Source organism: Diabrotica virgifera, chromosome 5 (genome assembly GCF_917563875.1).
Source record: "Diabrotica virgifera virgifera chromosome 5, PGI_DIABVI_V3a".
NCBI lineage: Eukaryota > Metazoa > Arthropoda > Insecta > Coleoptera > Chrysomelidae > Diabrotica > Diabrotica virgifera.
In genome coordinates, this window is record NC_065447.1 from 72,798,385 (window position 1) to 72,814,168 (window position 15,784).

Below are 15,784 nucleotides of genomic sequence, written 5' to 3' on the forward strand. Positions count from 1 at the left end.
TATTTACCTTGATCCAATGATGAGTTCTGATGACCAATGCAAAATTCATTATATTTTGATTCAATTTTAAATTTGATTTGATTGTGTCTTCAAAAATTTGCAATTGTTGGCTTATTTTTCAATATTTTTTCTTGAACTTTTTTTTGAATAATCTATTAGTTGTACTGAATACGTCCATTTATTTAGAACTAAAATAATTTTACCATACTTTAAAAGAAAATGTGCTTGAAATATTGATTTCAACCCCTACCGCCCTCCTTAAGGATAGCTATGACACGATTTTGATAGGCAACCCACGCTAGAAATATTTGTCTATGTAACAATAAAACACTAAAAACGTCTGTTTTCTATACTTCCACAAAATTTATTATAACTATGTGACTACAGCTGTTTCGGCAAAGTGCCTTTCTCAAGTGATTTCGTTTACTATGTGTTTGCCTTTTAAAGTCTTTAACTGACGAGGTTGAGGAGTGGGGGGCTGTTTGTCTCGAGTTGGTCATTCAGAATTATATCTGTATTTTTTAATTTATTAATTTCCATAGATTCTAATAAAGATAGCTTAAGGCCTTTATTTTGAATATGCAAAATTTGAAACTCTTCATTAAAAGAATTAAAAGAAAAGAACTGTGAAGCAGAAGTTCGGAGACCTATTGGTATGGCAAAAAATGCGATGAGTCGCCTAACTAAACTTTGGAAAGACATATCTCTCTTAGTGATGTGAGTTGTAAAATTACATAACTTACGTTACATAAATTACACGTAACTTACGGTAATATTACATGATACCCGTAACTTAATGTAATTTATGTAATTTTTGGAATTTACGTAATTTATGAAATTTAACGTAACTTATGATAAATTTACATAAATTACCGTAATTTATGTAATTACTGGTAAAATTACATATATTATGGCAACTTATGCGCGCGCAATTGTCGTAAGTGCGGTGCGCCGGTGCCGGCGCGCGCGAACCAGTGGGTGCTATTACGCTCGTCGCTCGTTAGTCGTTCCTTAGTCTGAGTCAGGCAGGTTATGTTTACATTTCTGTTATTGTATGTGTAATGTGTATGTATAAGTTAGTTTTCGACTGTTCTTTCTCTATTCATTCACGCAGCGTTGGTTACTTTACATTTATTTATAAGGAAGCACAGAAACTATAAGGTAAGAAATATATTATTTCTACAAACAGCAAAACACGTGCCGGTGATGTCCATAGCAACCTTAGATTGGGAAACACAGGGGCGGGCCTATCGCATATCGACTGTACTGTACGTTAAATCTAACGCGCGTCATTTTATATGTGGCTACAGTACTTAATTCTGAATTCGGTTTACCAAGTTTTATTCGATTTTTTAGATTAGTTTACTGTACAATAACTATAAGAATGATAGGAGCAACGGGGGTACTTGTGCATGTAGCATGTGTAATTGAATTACACTGACATAACTTACTAAATAAAAAATTTTGATAACGTTGAGGGCAAAATAATGTAGTTGTCCGATCCAGTATTCTGCTTATTCGAATTTCATTAAATTGTTACACAGATTCAATTTTAATCTTTCTTCTATTTAAGGATGCCTAACAATTTTTTATGCCCTCGTGCCCATCAAATACTTTGAAAAATAATGTTTTTTCCCTTCTTAATGTTTAAGTCTACCTGAATATTTTTTTTAGGTCATAAAACATGGTGAAACGTAAGACAGATATCTGGCTTTATTTTGAAGTGTTACCTGCGGGTTCTTCTAATCAAAAGACCATAAATGTGAGGTGTAAATTTTGCAAGAGTGTACATGCAAAAAATGCTACAAGAATGAAATCTCATCTTCAACAATGCACTTATGTGCCGCATATGATAAAACTTAAATTCAATATTTTAACTCCAAAGTCAAAGGGGAATCACTCTAAATTTCCATTTGAAACATCCATGAAAAAGATCACATCGGCAAAATTGGATAACGATAACACTGATGCTGCTTGTACATCATCAACGGTTTCCACAGCATCAACATCTGCTTCTGATAACATTCATGTGGAAACACCTGTTTGCACAAAAATCAACAGAATACAATCATTTTGTGATCGAATGACACACGAACAAAATAACGAATTGAATATTTTGCTTGCTAGAGCTATTTACACCAGTTCAGCACCACATTCAATTACCGAGAATGAAGATTGGAAATTGTTTTTTAAAAAAATTAGACCTTCATACACCTTACCATCGAGATATATGTTATCAAATCGTCTCCTGACCGAAGAGTACGAGCGAGTTGAAGTTCAAGTTAATGATAAAATTAAGCAAGCTGACAATTTATCATTGCAATGCGATGGTTGGTCCAACTTGCGAAATGAAAGTGTAATTAATTTCATTGTTACAACACCCGAACCGTTATTTGTCAAATCAGTACTAACAAAAGCAGAGAAGCATACCGCAGAATATATAACAAAATTAATGGTTGAAGTTCTGGAGGAGTATGGACCTAAAAAATTTTTCGCTATTGTGACTGATAACGCAAAGAATATGAGGAAGGCTGTGAGACAATGTGAAGAGATGTATCCCCATCTTGTATCATACGGCTGTTTAGCGCACACATTACATTTATTGTGCAGCGATATTTTGAAATTATCTTCAATAGAGACACATTTGTCACATATTATACATATCGTTAAAACTATTAACCAGTGTCAAGTACTGAGAGCTCAATTCACAGAAATAAGAAATGAGATGAAGTGTGGAGTGTCTCTTAGCCTACCTGTAAAAACAAGATGGGGTTCACATGTAAAATGTCTTCAAGATCTGACTAAATGCAAGTCCGTCCTACAACGTCTAGCAATATCTCCAGATAAAACAATTCAAGATAGAATACGCAGCGCAAAAGCAAATTTACTTGATGAAGGATTCTGGATAAATTCTAGCGCTCTTGTTGAATTGCTTAAGCCAATTACTGAAGCAATAACACGTCTTGAAGGAGATTCTTCGTCAATTCATTTGGTTTGTGAAACTTTCGCGAAAATCGGTAGTAACATATCTACTCATTTAGAATGCGTGAAACTAACGGATTGCGAAAAAACAGAAGCGATGGATAAATTTATATCAAGGAAGGAATACGCCCTTCAACCGATCCATTTTGCCGCAGACTTACTAAACCCTCGGTCTGTTGGTGCAAATTTATCATCAGCCGAAAGGATTGAAGCGATGAAATACATTACTACTATGTCAACCACGACCACGATAGAGATTGGTGATGAAGGAGTGTCAAAGATTACTGAGGATTTAGGAAACTATTTAGCTAAAACAGACTTTTTTGGCGAAACATTTTTATGGAACATACTCGATAATGTCTCTTTGGTTACATGGTGGAAAGGATTTTGTGGACATTCATGCCTCTCCAAAGTTGCAGTCAGGATATTGACAATGCCGTGCACTTCTGCGGCAACAGAGAGAAGCTTTAGCTCCCAGAGCAGCATTCATACGAAGAGAAGAAATCGCCTAACAACTCAAAGGGCAGCAAATTTAAATTATATACAATATAATTCAAAATTGCTGAAACGTTCACGACAACATCACATACAAAGTCAATATCCTATAGAAGAGACTGTACAGAACAACGTTTCGATAGAAGGTAGAAACTTACAGAAGGAGATAGAAGTAATTGAAAACCATATTTCCGAAGAGGAAGAATTAGACGAGGTAATTTTAAATTTAGGCATTTTTTAGATATGTGATATGTGCATGTGATATATGCAGTTTGCTTCTTTTCCGATTTTCCAATGCATTCCACCGTTTTCGAATAAAAAATTATAAATCTTATGTTTTCAGACAATATCATCATGGCATTCAAATACAACAGGAAATGGAAATTCCGACGATGATTTTAATTTTGCTGACTTTGCAATGACCGATGATGAAATTGATCAAAGAATGGAAACTAGGGAACAGAGACCAGCACGCATTTTGAGACAAAGCAAAGTGAACATTTTAGAAAACGTCTTAATGAAATCGGTAAATTAGTGTAAACACATACATATTTATTGTTTATATTCCAAAATTATCAATTTCAGGGTAAAGGCACAGAACAACCCCAAAAAAAAACGGAAGTCGAGAAGGATACTTCAGATGCCGAAAACAAGGTAGTTAGATCTGTATATATTATATTATAAACCCATTATTTTTACTCTCTATGTTTACACTTTCCTATTTAATTTCAGGATGCAGTTCTGGATTTGCCGGAGATAAAAAAAATTACACAAGGCTCATTGGAAGAGCAAACAATTGAAACTTCGACGTTTTATAACAAGAAGGTCTCCAGTTGTCTGCGAAAAAGGAAGTTGTGATTTATAAAAGCCGCTTAAAACAAAACTAAAGAACCTATGTTTTCATTTCTTTATTATTTGTATGTATTTCTTATCCACTTTTCTTTATTTCATAAGTATGTAGTTACTTTGTGTTTATTATATTCAATATGAATGCAAACAATTGATTTTTTAATACAATGAACATAAATTACATAAGTTACATAAATTACATCTGGTTTGTAATTTTTGGGTAATTTTACACGTGTAACTTACAATTTCTGAAATTACACGTAATTTCACATCGCTCTCAAAATATCAAGATGAGACTGGTGAATGCCCTTGTATTCTCAATATTTCTATACGGAGCAGAGACTTGGACTCTTCGCGCATGCGAGCGCCAAAAAATTGATGCCTTTGAGATGTGGTGCTGGAGAAGAATGCTGCGCATACCTTGGACAGCTCATAGGACAAACGTTTCCATTCTAAACCAACTCAATATTAAAAAAAGGCTGTCCACAATATGTCTGCAACGAATTCTGCAATTCTTTGGTCACGTGGTTCGCAGAGGTGACGACAGTTTGGAGAGATTAATTGTTTCTGGAAACGTTCCGGGGAGAAGATCAAGAGGACGATCACCAACTAGATGGTCTGACCAAATAAAGCATTCAGCTGGAAACTCATTCTGCGAAGCTCTTAGAGCAGCTGAAGATAGAGATCAATGGAGAAACATTGTTAGGAATATTGGAAGAAATCACGATCCTCAGTAATGGGGAAACGACAGGAGAGATTAAAAGAATGATTATGATCTAGAAGGTGAAGTGCGTATGTAGAAGTGTCTGTTTTTCTATTGTTGAAAGCCCTTTTGTGTTCTGCTATCCGTTGTTTGTCAAAGGTTCTGCCAGTTTGACCGATGTAAGTTTTCAGACAGTCACCACAAGTTAGTTTGTAGACACCACTCTGTAGTTGTTTTCTCTTTCGGCTCTTATTGTTCTCAATATATTTGCTTAAGTGGTTGTGTTCTGAAAGCTGGCGTTATTCCTTTTTTTTATGTATCTGGCTATTTTTGTTGTTATCTTGCCAGTATATGTGATAAAGCAGAAGTTACTGGGTTCTTTCTATGGTGGTGGATAGACTAATTTCAAGGCTTTCTTATAGAGTTTTTGGTTTAAAATTTTATTAATTGTTTGTTTGTTATAGCCATTTTTTACTGATATTTGTTTAATGATGTTTAGTTCTATTTCGAAGTTATTTTTTAATGGGTTTTTTACAATTCCTTTCTTTTTTATGTATCTGGCTATTTTTGTTGTTATCTTGCCAGTATATATGATAGAGCAGAAGGTACTGGGTTCTTTCTGTGGTGGTGGATAGATTAATTTCATGGCTTTCTTATGGAGTTTTGGTTTAAATTTTAATTAATTGTTTGTTCGTTATAGCCATTGTTTACTGCTATTTGTTTAATGATGTTCAGTTCTATTTCGAAGTTGTTTTTTTACATGGAAATTAGTCTATCCACCACCACAGAAAGAACCCAGTACTTTCTGCTCTATCACATATACTGGCAAGATAACAACAAAAATAGCCAGATACGTAAAAAAGAAAGGAATAGCACCAGCTATCAGAAATAAGAACAACTTAAGCAAATATATTAAGAACAATAAGAGCCGAAAGAGAAAACAACTACAGAGTGGTGTCTACAAACTAACTTGTGGTGACTGTCCGAAAACTTGCATCGGTCAAACTCACAGAACCGTTGATAAACAGACAAACAACGGATAGCAGAACACAAAAGGGCATTCAACAATAGAAAAACAGAAACTTCTACATACGCACTTCACTTTCTAGATCGTAATCATTCTTTTAATGAAGAGTTTCAAATTTTGCATATTCAAAATAAAGGCCTTAAGCTATCTTTTTTAGAATCTATGGAAATTAATAAATTAAAAAATACAGATATAATTCTGAATGACCAACTCGAGACAAACAGCTCCCCACTCCTCAACCTCTTCAGTTAAAGAATTTAAAAAGGCAGACAAATAGTAAACGAAATCACTTGAGAAAGGCACTTTGCCAAAACAGGTGTATTTACATAGTTATAATAAATTTTGTGGAAGTATAGAAAACAAACGTTTTCAGTGTTTTATTGTTAGATAAAATGAACTTCCATCAAGTAACGGTCGAATCCATCAATTATTTGTCTATGTATGAAATTTAATAAGAAAAATTTTTCATCCGGAAACCAGATGGGTGCAGATCGACCCATATTCGGATCTTAGACTATGTGCTGTTATGCTAAATAAACTCAACATAAAAATCTCTTGATAATTAAAATATCTACTTACTGTGGCCCTCCAAAAAATAAATCAAAATCCCTGAATTCCAATCGGATCCTCTCTCCCGGAGCACCAAGAAATTGGTAAGTACAGTGAAGCGCTTTGGGGTAGGCTCCGGGGTAAGTCGGCGTTAAGATTGATCCAGTGTGTTTCACTGCCCCTTTTACCAAAAAATTGCAAGGTCCTCCAGCCAACGGCGTGCCGACTTCAAATTCCGCTAAAAAGAAAAAAAAAACATTTTAAAACTGAAAAGACTGATATCTTTTGTTCACACTTATCACAATTGAATGAATGGGAAAATAAAAGTATTTTTGAAGTGCGTAAAATTATTTAATTTCCTCGCTGAGCGTTTTCGGCTTACAAAGCCATCTTCAGCGTTATGGACAAAGTTTTATAGTACCTCCATTAACTTGGTCGGAGGCTGAAATTTTTACATATAACAACTTTAAAAACTTGGAAAAGGGATAAAAAACATCTAGAACAGCACATTGGGACTTAGAAAGGTAAGGTTAAGAACCCACCATTATGCCGGTTGTCGGTGGGTTCTTAACCTTACCGTTATCAAATTTTTTAATGTGTGAAGTCCCATTTGCCGTTCTAGATATATTTAAAGTTTTTGAAGATATTCTTCTTTAGCGGCGAATCAATTGAGGGTAAAATTTTACATGAACCACGCGCCTGCGCACAGTGACAGTATGTAGTTCATTGCTAATCTTTCAAGATAGGTATAGATGTATGTATCTGTATGTATCTGTATAAGATGTATGTATCTGTAACCGTGCAAATAAGTCATTAAAAGAATGTATTAGTGGTTTTAGGAAATGTATTATTTATTATAATTCTTGTGTTTTTGGATTTGTGTTTCCCTGTAGTAAAATAATAAAATATGTAGGCATAACATTTTTACAGTTTGTCGCCGTGTTGTGTATTTATATCCGAAACTTACGTGTCAATTCAAGTGGATCGATGGCGTAGTTGGCAGAGCAGTGGGACAGAGAACGGAAGCACGCGGAAGGTCGCGGGTTCTAATCCTGGACGATTCATACTTTTTTTATTTTTCGTTATTTTAATAAAAATTTTTTTGAAAGTGGTAGATAAGAAGAAAGTTATTTTAATTTTTAAATAAAATACAAATAACCTGTTAAGTATATTTACTTCGTTTAAATTACCTATATAATAGAAGAATACCTTCTTACGTGCGTACAAAGTACACACACATTCTTTTTAAAATGTTTGCTCTTAAAAATTTCAACCTTCGACCAAGTTTTTGAAACTGCATAATGAATTTTTTTAATTAGAAAAATTGGAATGTTTCTTTATAAGTGGTACTGTAAACCTTTGACCATAGCTCTGAAAATGGATTTGTAAGCCGAAAACATTCAGCTAGGAAATTAGAACATTTTACACACTTCAAAAATACTTTTCTTTTTCCATTCATTCAGTCGACATTTTAAAATGCCTGATAGTACAAGTAAACACAAATCTTTACGGAATTTTACACATGTTTACACACGAGTCAGCAGAAATAATATTAAACGGGAACGCACATATAAATTAAATATTAGATATGGATTCAGACAGGCGTGAAGATAGTTAAAATTATTAAATGGATCCGAAAAACGGAAAAATAAAATATACATTCCTCCGCAAAAGAACGGAGGTGTATTCGCAATCTTTTTATATTTTTATCTGTTAAAAAAATTTACGATCCCTTGACAGTAAATAGACCAGGGCAGTTAGCACAAAATAAATCGATTTTTAAATAAAGCACGCAAACACTTGCCACTCTTTGCATTGTGTTCAAGACGATGTCAAGAAAAAAATCTACTATAGAAAAATGGGTGGAAATGCATAGTTGCATTTTAAAGTACATAAAATGTACATAAGAACATGTCAAATAAGTGCCTTAGCAGTGATCGTGGATACCAGGTGCTCCGGAAGTCACCCAAGTAGCACAATAAAAACATTTAAGTTTTATTTAAGGTTTATAAAGGTTTTACTGTGGTAAATAAGAAGATAATAATTTTAAGGTTACCTCGTAGATATACTGCCAAAACTTTAAAACTGTTAAGCATTTGTCACTAGTTTTAATGTATCTAATAAGAGTATCAAATAAGACTAATTAATCTTATAGATAATTTGCCTCATTGTAGTTTTAAAATGGTTTATTCTCAGCTCACTTTAAAACTAATCAGTTTTATGAAGAACTTCCGGACTGTTTGGTTTTATTATATTCTATTTTGTTACCTTTTATCTTTATTGTAGTTTTAAAGATTCTCCTGATATGGCTGTTAAAACCTATTAATACAACTACTTGATCTCAAGACTATTATGTCAGTAAAACATATGCTTCAAAACTATTTTTTTGGTTTTCTTTAAAGTTGCTTTCTTAAAAACAATTAGTAGGCTATAATAAAATCAAACGCTCTTAACTGAATTAATTTGGTTATTGTAAAGAATAAACTATGCTTCTTGTTAGAAACAATAAAACTAAACTCATCACCTCTTTTCTCATGTCCAAAATGGTCGGTCATTTATTTTAGAGCGAAACAGTGATGTAGTGTGTTGTAAAAAGTGGAAGTACAGTTGGTATGGAAGAAATAAGTCGCAAATACTTAAAATATAAACGAACCGGTCATTTTAAAAGAAATATACAACACATACAGCACTACGACGCCTCGATTTTAGGTTAGATTCACATTAAAACCGAGTAGCATTATTGACAGCAGCATTACCACTAAACGGTTTTAATTCCAAGGCAACTTTGCTTTTAGGTAGGATATCTGCTCTTGGAAAGGTATAAAATAAAACCATGTGATCTTAACAATTCTATGTCGATGGACCAAATAGTTTTATTTGGATTTCGGCCATATTATTATCTGGAGATGCTGAAAGCCATGATAGATTACAATATAAGGCTTACATAAAAATTATAAATGAGCGTCTTAACCCGGCACCTGCCACGTGGAGTGCTACCAGCACCCCATAATACATTTTTATCAAATATTTGGTATTTCAAGTTTGGTAACCGAGCTGTGCGTGATAATAGCTTTCTATAATATTATATAGCATATATGTGTTAGTGTTTGAAGTGGTTATTTAGTGTCATTCTGAACTTATAGCTCTAAAGTCGAATTGGGGTGTCATCATCTGGCACTTTAAGTTTTAAATTTTTTTTGTATTTTTGATAAACAGGTCAAATTTACATTTTTTATTGAAATAACTGTTTTCAATTATTAATATAGACTCTATACTCACTAAATCTTAATTTTTTTAGATATTTTACTTGACTTCATTTATTATGGCTTGGTACTTGGTAATTTGCTTATAACTAGGGAGCGGATTTAATGCTAAATGCATATTGCATGCATATTTCGCATATTTAAGAACTTTACTAAAGTTTGCATATTTTTAAAGAAAAATGCATATTTTGTGCCTATTTAAAAACATTTAAGTCCAAAAAAAAATTTATTTTTTAATTCGACACAAAATATTTCTCCGCACAGGCTGTTGTATCTATTAATTCGAGAACTACCTGAAGAGAGACGGCTGCTTTAGTGCATTTTCATTTTTTCTTAGAAAATACCCGATCTTTACACAAAGTACTTATAGTGCTGCTGTTATAACATGATTGTAGAATGTTAAAATGATGAAGGATGGTTTACCGGGAAATCCGAATTTTATTTACTTTTATTATATTTAGTAGGTACCTATAACTCTGGTGATTCTTTAAATCCCCTATTGTTAAGAGAATTTACACCTTTAACCATAGTTTTACGATTTTCTAATGGAAATTGAAATATTCATGCTTTAGATCAGATCCCGTCTTTAAACGGCTTTAAAACTTTGGAGGACATATGCGAAATTTTTAACGGAAATTTTGAAATTGATTTTTTGCAGAATTTTCGGCTTTAAGAAGTTATTTTAAATACACCCCAATTACTTCTGTTAATGTTGAAATAATTTTTCAAGCTATAAAAATATTTTATCTGATCAAAGAAAATGTTTCCTAATAAAAAATAAATTGGAAAAACACATTGTAGTGAATTATAATCGAAGATACCTATGTATAGTGATATTGTTGTTTCATTTTAAATAGGTAACTATTGGAATCAGTTTTTGTAAAAAATGTGAATAAATTGCATATATAAAAAATAATGATTTTATTTGAAAGATAATAAATAAGATTGCTGCCCACCCCCCTATAAAAGAACCCCCTAGAATAGAATAGAACAGAAAATTTGTGGTTTCTCGAAATGCGCATTTTTTAAATTTTTGTGCATATCTTGCGCATATTTCGTAATTTTTTACTGCATATATATGCGCATATTTCACCAAAATTGATCGCATATAAATCCGCTCCCTACTTATAACACTTTTCATTTTATTTTTTAACTTTGATAACATATTAGTGGCTAATAAGTCAATAAAACCTGTTTATTTTTATTCTTGTGCTACTCAACACATTATTTTGTTTTTTAAACAAGTAGATCACAGAAAATTTTTAAGGGGTGCTGTGAGCACCCCACGTGGCAGTTGGCGCCTTGCAAAGCCACGTGGCAGGTGCCGGGTTAAAGACATAAATTCGATTTCTTTTATCATTAAAACAATAGAATTTTAGATAAATTATTTTTCTTTCAAATTAATATTTTTAAGATTTAAACTTTTTTATTATTTTTATTTTTTAACCGCCAAAAGTCAGAAATTTTAGGGCGCGTGAGTTATTTAGACCTATTTTTGTTAACATTATCAATAAAGTTGAGTGCTCAAGTGTTTTTCTACCTTGACAGTCCGAAATAACCAAGTATTTTTTTTTATTTTATGGTTACAAATACGTATCTACCTATCGTAACACATGTAAAAATTTGTTGGCCTATAAGGAATATATGGGTTTAAAGAATAATTTTATATGGTAAATTGTCTTTAAAAGACTCCATTTAAGAAACCTTTTAAGTTTGCTATAAAGCTGCCTGCACTTAAAGTGTCTTTTAACATGGTTTTAAAAGCACCTTCACTGAGCTTCAATCAGCTTTAAAACCAGTTGCTTAAGAAAATAAAGTTTAAAGAAGGTTTTTATTTTTGGTTTTGTTGACCTCTTTCAGAATGGGCCCTTTTATGCTGAAAGCGGTTTGATTGCAACCTTAAGGTTTACTTAAAAACCAAATAGTTTTAATTTTAGTTTTATTCTACAGGTTTAAAGCATCTTTAAAAAACTTAATAAACCCGTTCGGTGCTACTTGTGCAGTTAGTTTTGATGGCGTATTCGTGTTCAGTAACCCCAAAAAACCCTCGTGTAATCTATTTGCACCAATTCAGTGCTGCAACCCTCGAAAATCCAGAAGATGACGTGACCCCAGACACCAGGTTCTCCGGGTGTCGGTTCTGATGACGTTTTCGTTTTCAGCAATCCCAAAAACTAAACCAAAATGCTATTTTTAATTACAGTCGACTTTTGAATTTTCGCTTGGTATCAGGTTTATCCAGTGGCGGTTTCTCCATAAGTGCACATATGCACGTGAACCCCCAAAATGATTTTCAGAGAAACATTCATATTTATGTAAAATCTATCATTCTATAAAAAACATTTTAATCTAACTATACAGTAATTTAAATCACAAACCACAAATCCAAGGAGTTTATAAGTAATAAGTAATATTTAATTATTTTTATTCTATTTCGACGAGGAAACTTCACGAATGCGAGGCTTTAGACAGAACGTCTCGATCACCGCTCTCACGGGGCCTGCTATCCCAATGACTTTATCATAAGGCAAAATTCAAGTCACCACACACCCCGCTTCCCCCTATAGCCCTCAAGTTTAGATGGCCACGAGAGCACATATCGACTGTGATCTTATGGAATTTTTAACGTGCACAACGCATATAATGACTAATCAAATATATAAAATAATACTAAGAGCCTGGAATGAGGAACAAATCCCGGAAGAGTGGTGTCTTGGAATCGTTTGCCCGCTACACAAAAAGGGTGATCAATTGGAATGTAGAAACTATAGGGGAATAACCCTCCTTAATACAGCTTACAAAATATTTTCGAGCATCTTATATGGTCGCCTAAGTGCATATTCAGAGGAGCTTCTTGGAGAATATCAAAGTGGTTTTAGGCCTGGTCGATCAACCACAGACCAGATCTTTGTGCTAAGACAAATACTGGAAAAAACCAACGAATTCAATATCGACACATACCATCTTTTCGTAGATTTTAAATCGGCCTATGATAGTGTCCTAAGAAATAAATTGTATGAAGCCATGGATGAATTACACATCCCTGACAAACTGATAAGATTGGTTAAGGCTACAATGCGTAAAGTCGTTTGCAAAGTCGAAATACAGGGCGAACAATCACAGGCGTTTGAAACGAATATTGGGCTGCGACAGGGAGATGCGCTGGCGTGTCTCCTCTTCAACATAGCTCTGGAAAAGGCGGTCAGAGATGCCCGAATAGACAACAGAGGAAATATTTTTAATAAATCATCCCAAATTTTGGCATATGCCGATGACGTGGACCTAGTTGCCCGCACAACACGCAAACTAGAAGAAATGTATACCACCTTCTCAAATGCCTCAAAAAATATGGGCCTGACAGTAAACGAGGAGAAAACTAAGATGGTGGCATCAACACCCAACAATAGAGCCAGAAACATCGGTCACCAATTCTCTGTTGATAACTCTACCTTTGAAGTGGTGGACAAATTCACATACTTAGGCTCCCTGATCACCAAGGAAAACGTCATGACAGAAGAAATCAAGCGAAGGATAATCCTAGCGAACAAATGCTATTTTGGACTGAGTAGACATATGAGAAGCAGAAACTTAAGCCAAAAAACAAAAATAACCATATACAAAACCCTTATACAACCAGTGTTGACATATGGATCGGAGACATGGACCATCTCCAAGCCAGATGAAAACCTTCTGCTTATATTTGAACGAAGGATCCTGAGAGGCATATTCGGTGGCATCTGTGAAAATGGTATTTGGAGGAGGAGGTACAACTACGAGGTATACCACAGATATAAACATATATTTGGTGGAAAAGACGTAGTATCTCTTATAAGAATAGGACGACTAAGATATGCAGGACATCTAGCAAGATCACAGCATAACAACCCTCCTAGAAGAATCCTTATGTCACAACCTGTGGGAAGTAGAAATAGGGGTAGGCCAAAACTTAGATGGAAAGATGGTGTAGATGAGGATGGGAGAAAAATAGGCGCAGCAAACTGGCAACGGTTGGCAATGGATAGGACTGACTGGCGTAATAGACTTGGGAAGGTCGAGGCTCTTTCATAGAGTTGTAGCACCACTGATGATGACAACGCATATAATGAACATTTAAATTTTGCTTTTGTGAAGTTCGAATTTCGGAACAATATTAAGCATGAAGAGATTTGTGGATGTGAATATTAGCGTGGAATATTTAACATCAATTAAATTTTCTTCTTTAGATTTAGAACAAAAATTACCAAATTTCTTAATTACGAATATACCTACCAAAGTGCAAAGGTCGGGATTATAAGTCATCATTTTTTAACATGGAGATTTATGAAAAAACTTATTGCTTGTGTAGGTGCTACTATCAATACTTTTTACCGCTTTCCATGTTTCCTACATATTTGGAGAAGAGGAATCATAAGGAACAAAATAGAAGATGATTTTTCTGAAATAATTTGAATTCTTCAATTACTTGTTACGATGTCAGTCAACTGCAGACAACTGCAGAAACAGAACGATGTTTCTCTGCATTGAAACTTATCAAAACCAAAACTTTCCTTAGAATGGCTATGGGCTAGGATCGACTAACAGCACTCGCAATGTTTTAAAAAAAATGATTCAGGAAATTTCAAATTTTACTGAATTGGTTATTGCAGAGTTTATCTAAAAAAAATAACAGGCGACTTGACTTTCGTTACAAAACTTGCTTGTAACTTTTAAATACTAAATTATAATTTTAAGTAAATAAAATACATTATTTATTGTAATTTTTTAAAAATGTCCTTTGATATACGAGTGACGACACTCTAAAAATTTTATCTAGGGAAATAGGACCTCAAGGGCTTTTTATCTCTTAATATTATGTGTGCACCCCCAATACTTTACACCAGACGCCGCCACTGGGTTTATCATGTATTGTATCTTTCCAAAATTTACGTTCAAACAAACTTTCTCACAGGCAGCATGTAACTCAGTAAGAATAGTTCTAATCTTTTTTAAGTTGTTTCTTATAAGTACTATGTCGTCCGCCAATCGTAGGTGGAAGAGCCTTTCGCCGTCGACATTATTTTAAACAATTGGAGTGGCGTCCCACTCCAATTGTTTTAAAGCGTGTTCAAGTAGCTAGTAACGAATGTTGTTTTTTGAACATTCGTGAACACGATTGCGAATGCGAATATCTAATAACGACATTCGCGAATGCGGATGCGAATGCGAATATTCAGTTTTTTTTTAATTTGTTTCTATTTTTGAAAGGTTTTCTAAATTTATAATGAGAAGTTAATTGATATTTAGTGTAAATTAATCTGAATCTTAAGCTTTATTACATTATAATTATACCAAATAATAAAACAACGTGAAGCCTGATAATCTGATTATACGAGGTCTCCCTTTTTAAGGGGTTCCCCAAGGTTTAACTTTTTTTAATAAAAAAAAGATGAGAAAGAGAATAGATTTTGATTTTATTAATATAACGTTACTTTCAAATTATTTTTTCTCTGATATTCATATTCGCAAAACATTCGCACAAATTTTGCGAATGCGAACGCGAATGCGAATATGCAAAAAGATGCGGATATTCGCGAATGCGAATGCGAATACGAATATTCGTTACATCACTATCAAGTACTGCCGTAAAGAATTTTGGAGAAAACGTGTCTCCTTGTATAATTCCTCTTTTGATTTTTATAGATTTGGTGTTATAACATAACTTTTGACCATATAGCTACTCGTTAATATTACTGTCAAAATTTAAAAGGCAATCGATATTATCTGAAACAATTGCACCTCAAGATTGTGAAGCTCCACACCACATCGGGAAAATGTAATTGAAAACATTGTTATTTTTTATTTTATTCTAAATACACAAACATGGAGATTCGTGTTTGTCTTACTGGTAGTAAGCTATCCGTTTCTAAAAGTTTAATT

At 33.6% G+C, this 15,784-nt stretch overlaps 1 protein-coding gene across 2 annotated transcripts in view; it reads right to left on the reverse strand.

Annotated features, from left to right (window-relative positions):
- The window catches only part of LOC114329770 (bone morphogenetic protein 1), a 1,195,441-nt gene that overhangs the window by 74,285 nt on the left and 1,105,372 nt on the right, over positions 1-15,784 (reverse strand). For both annotated transcript variants that reach the window (XM_050650132.1, XM_050650131.1), the window contains one exon: positions 6,636-6,843. In XM_050650132.1, coding sequence (XP_050506089.1) covers positions 6,636-6,843 — 208 coding nt within the window. The remainder of the gene's footprint in view (positions 1-6,635; positions 6,844-15,784) is intronic.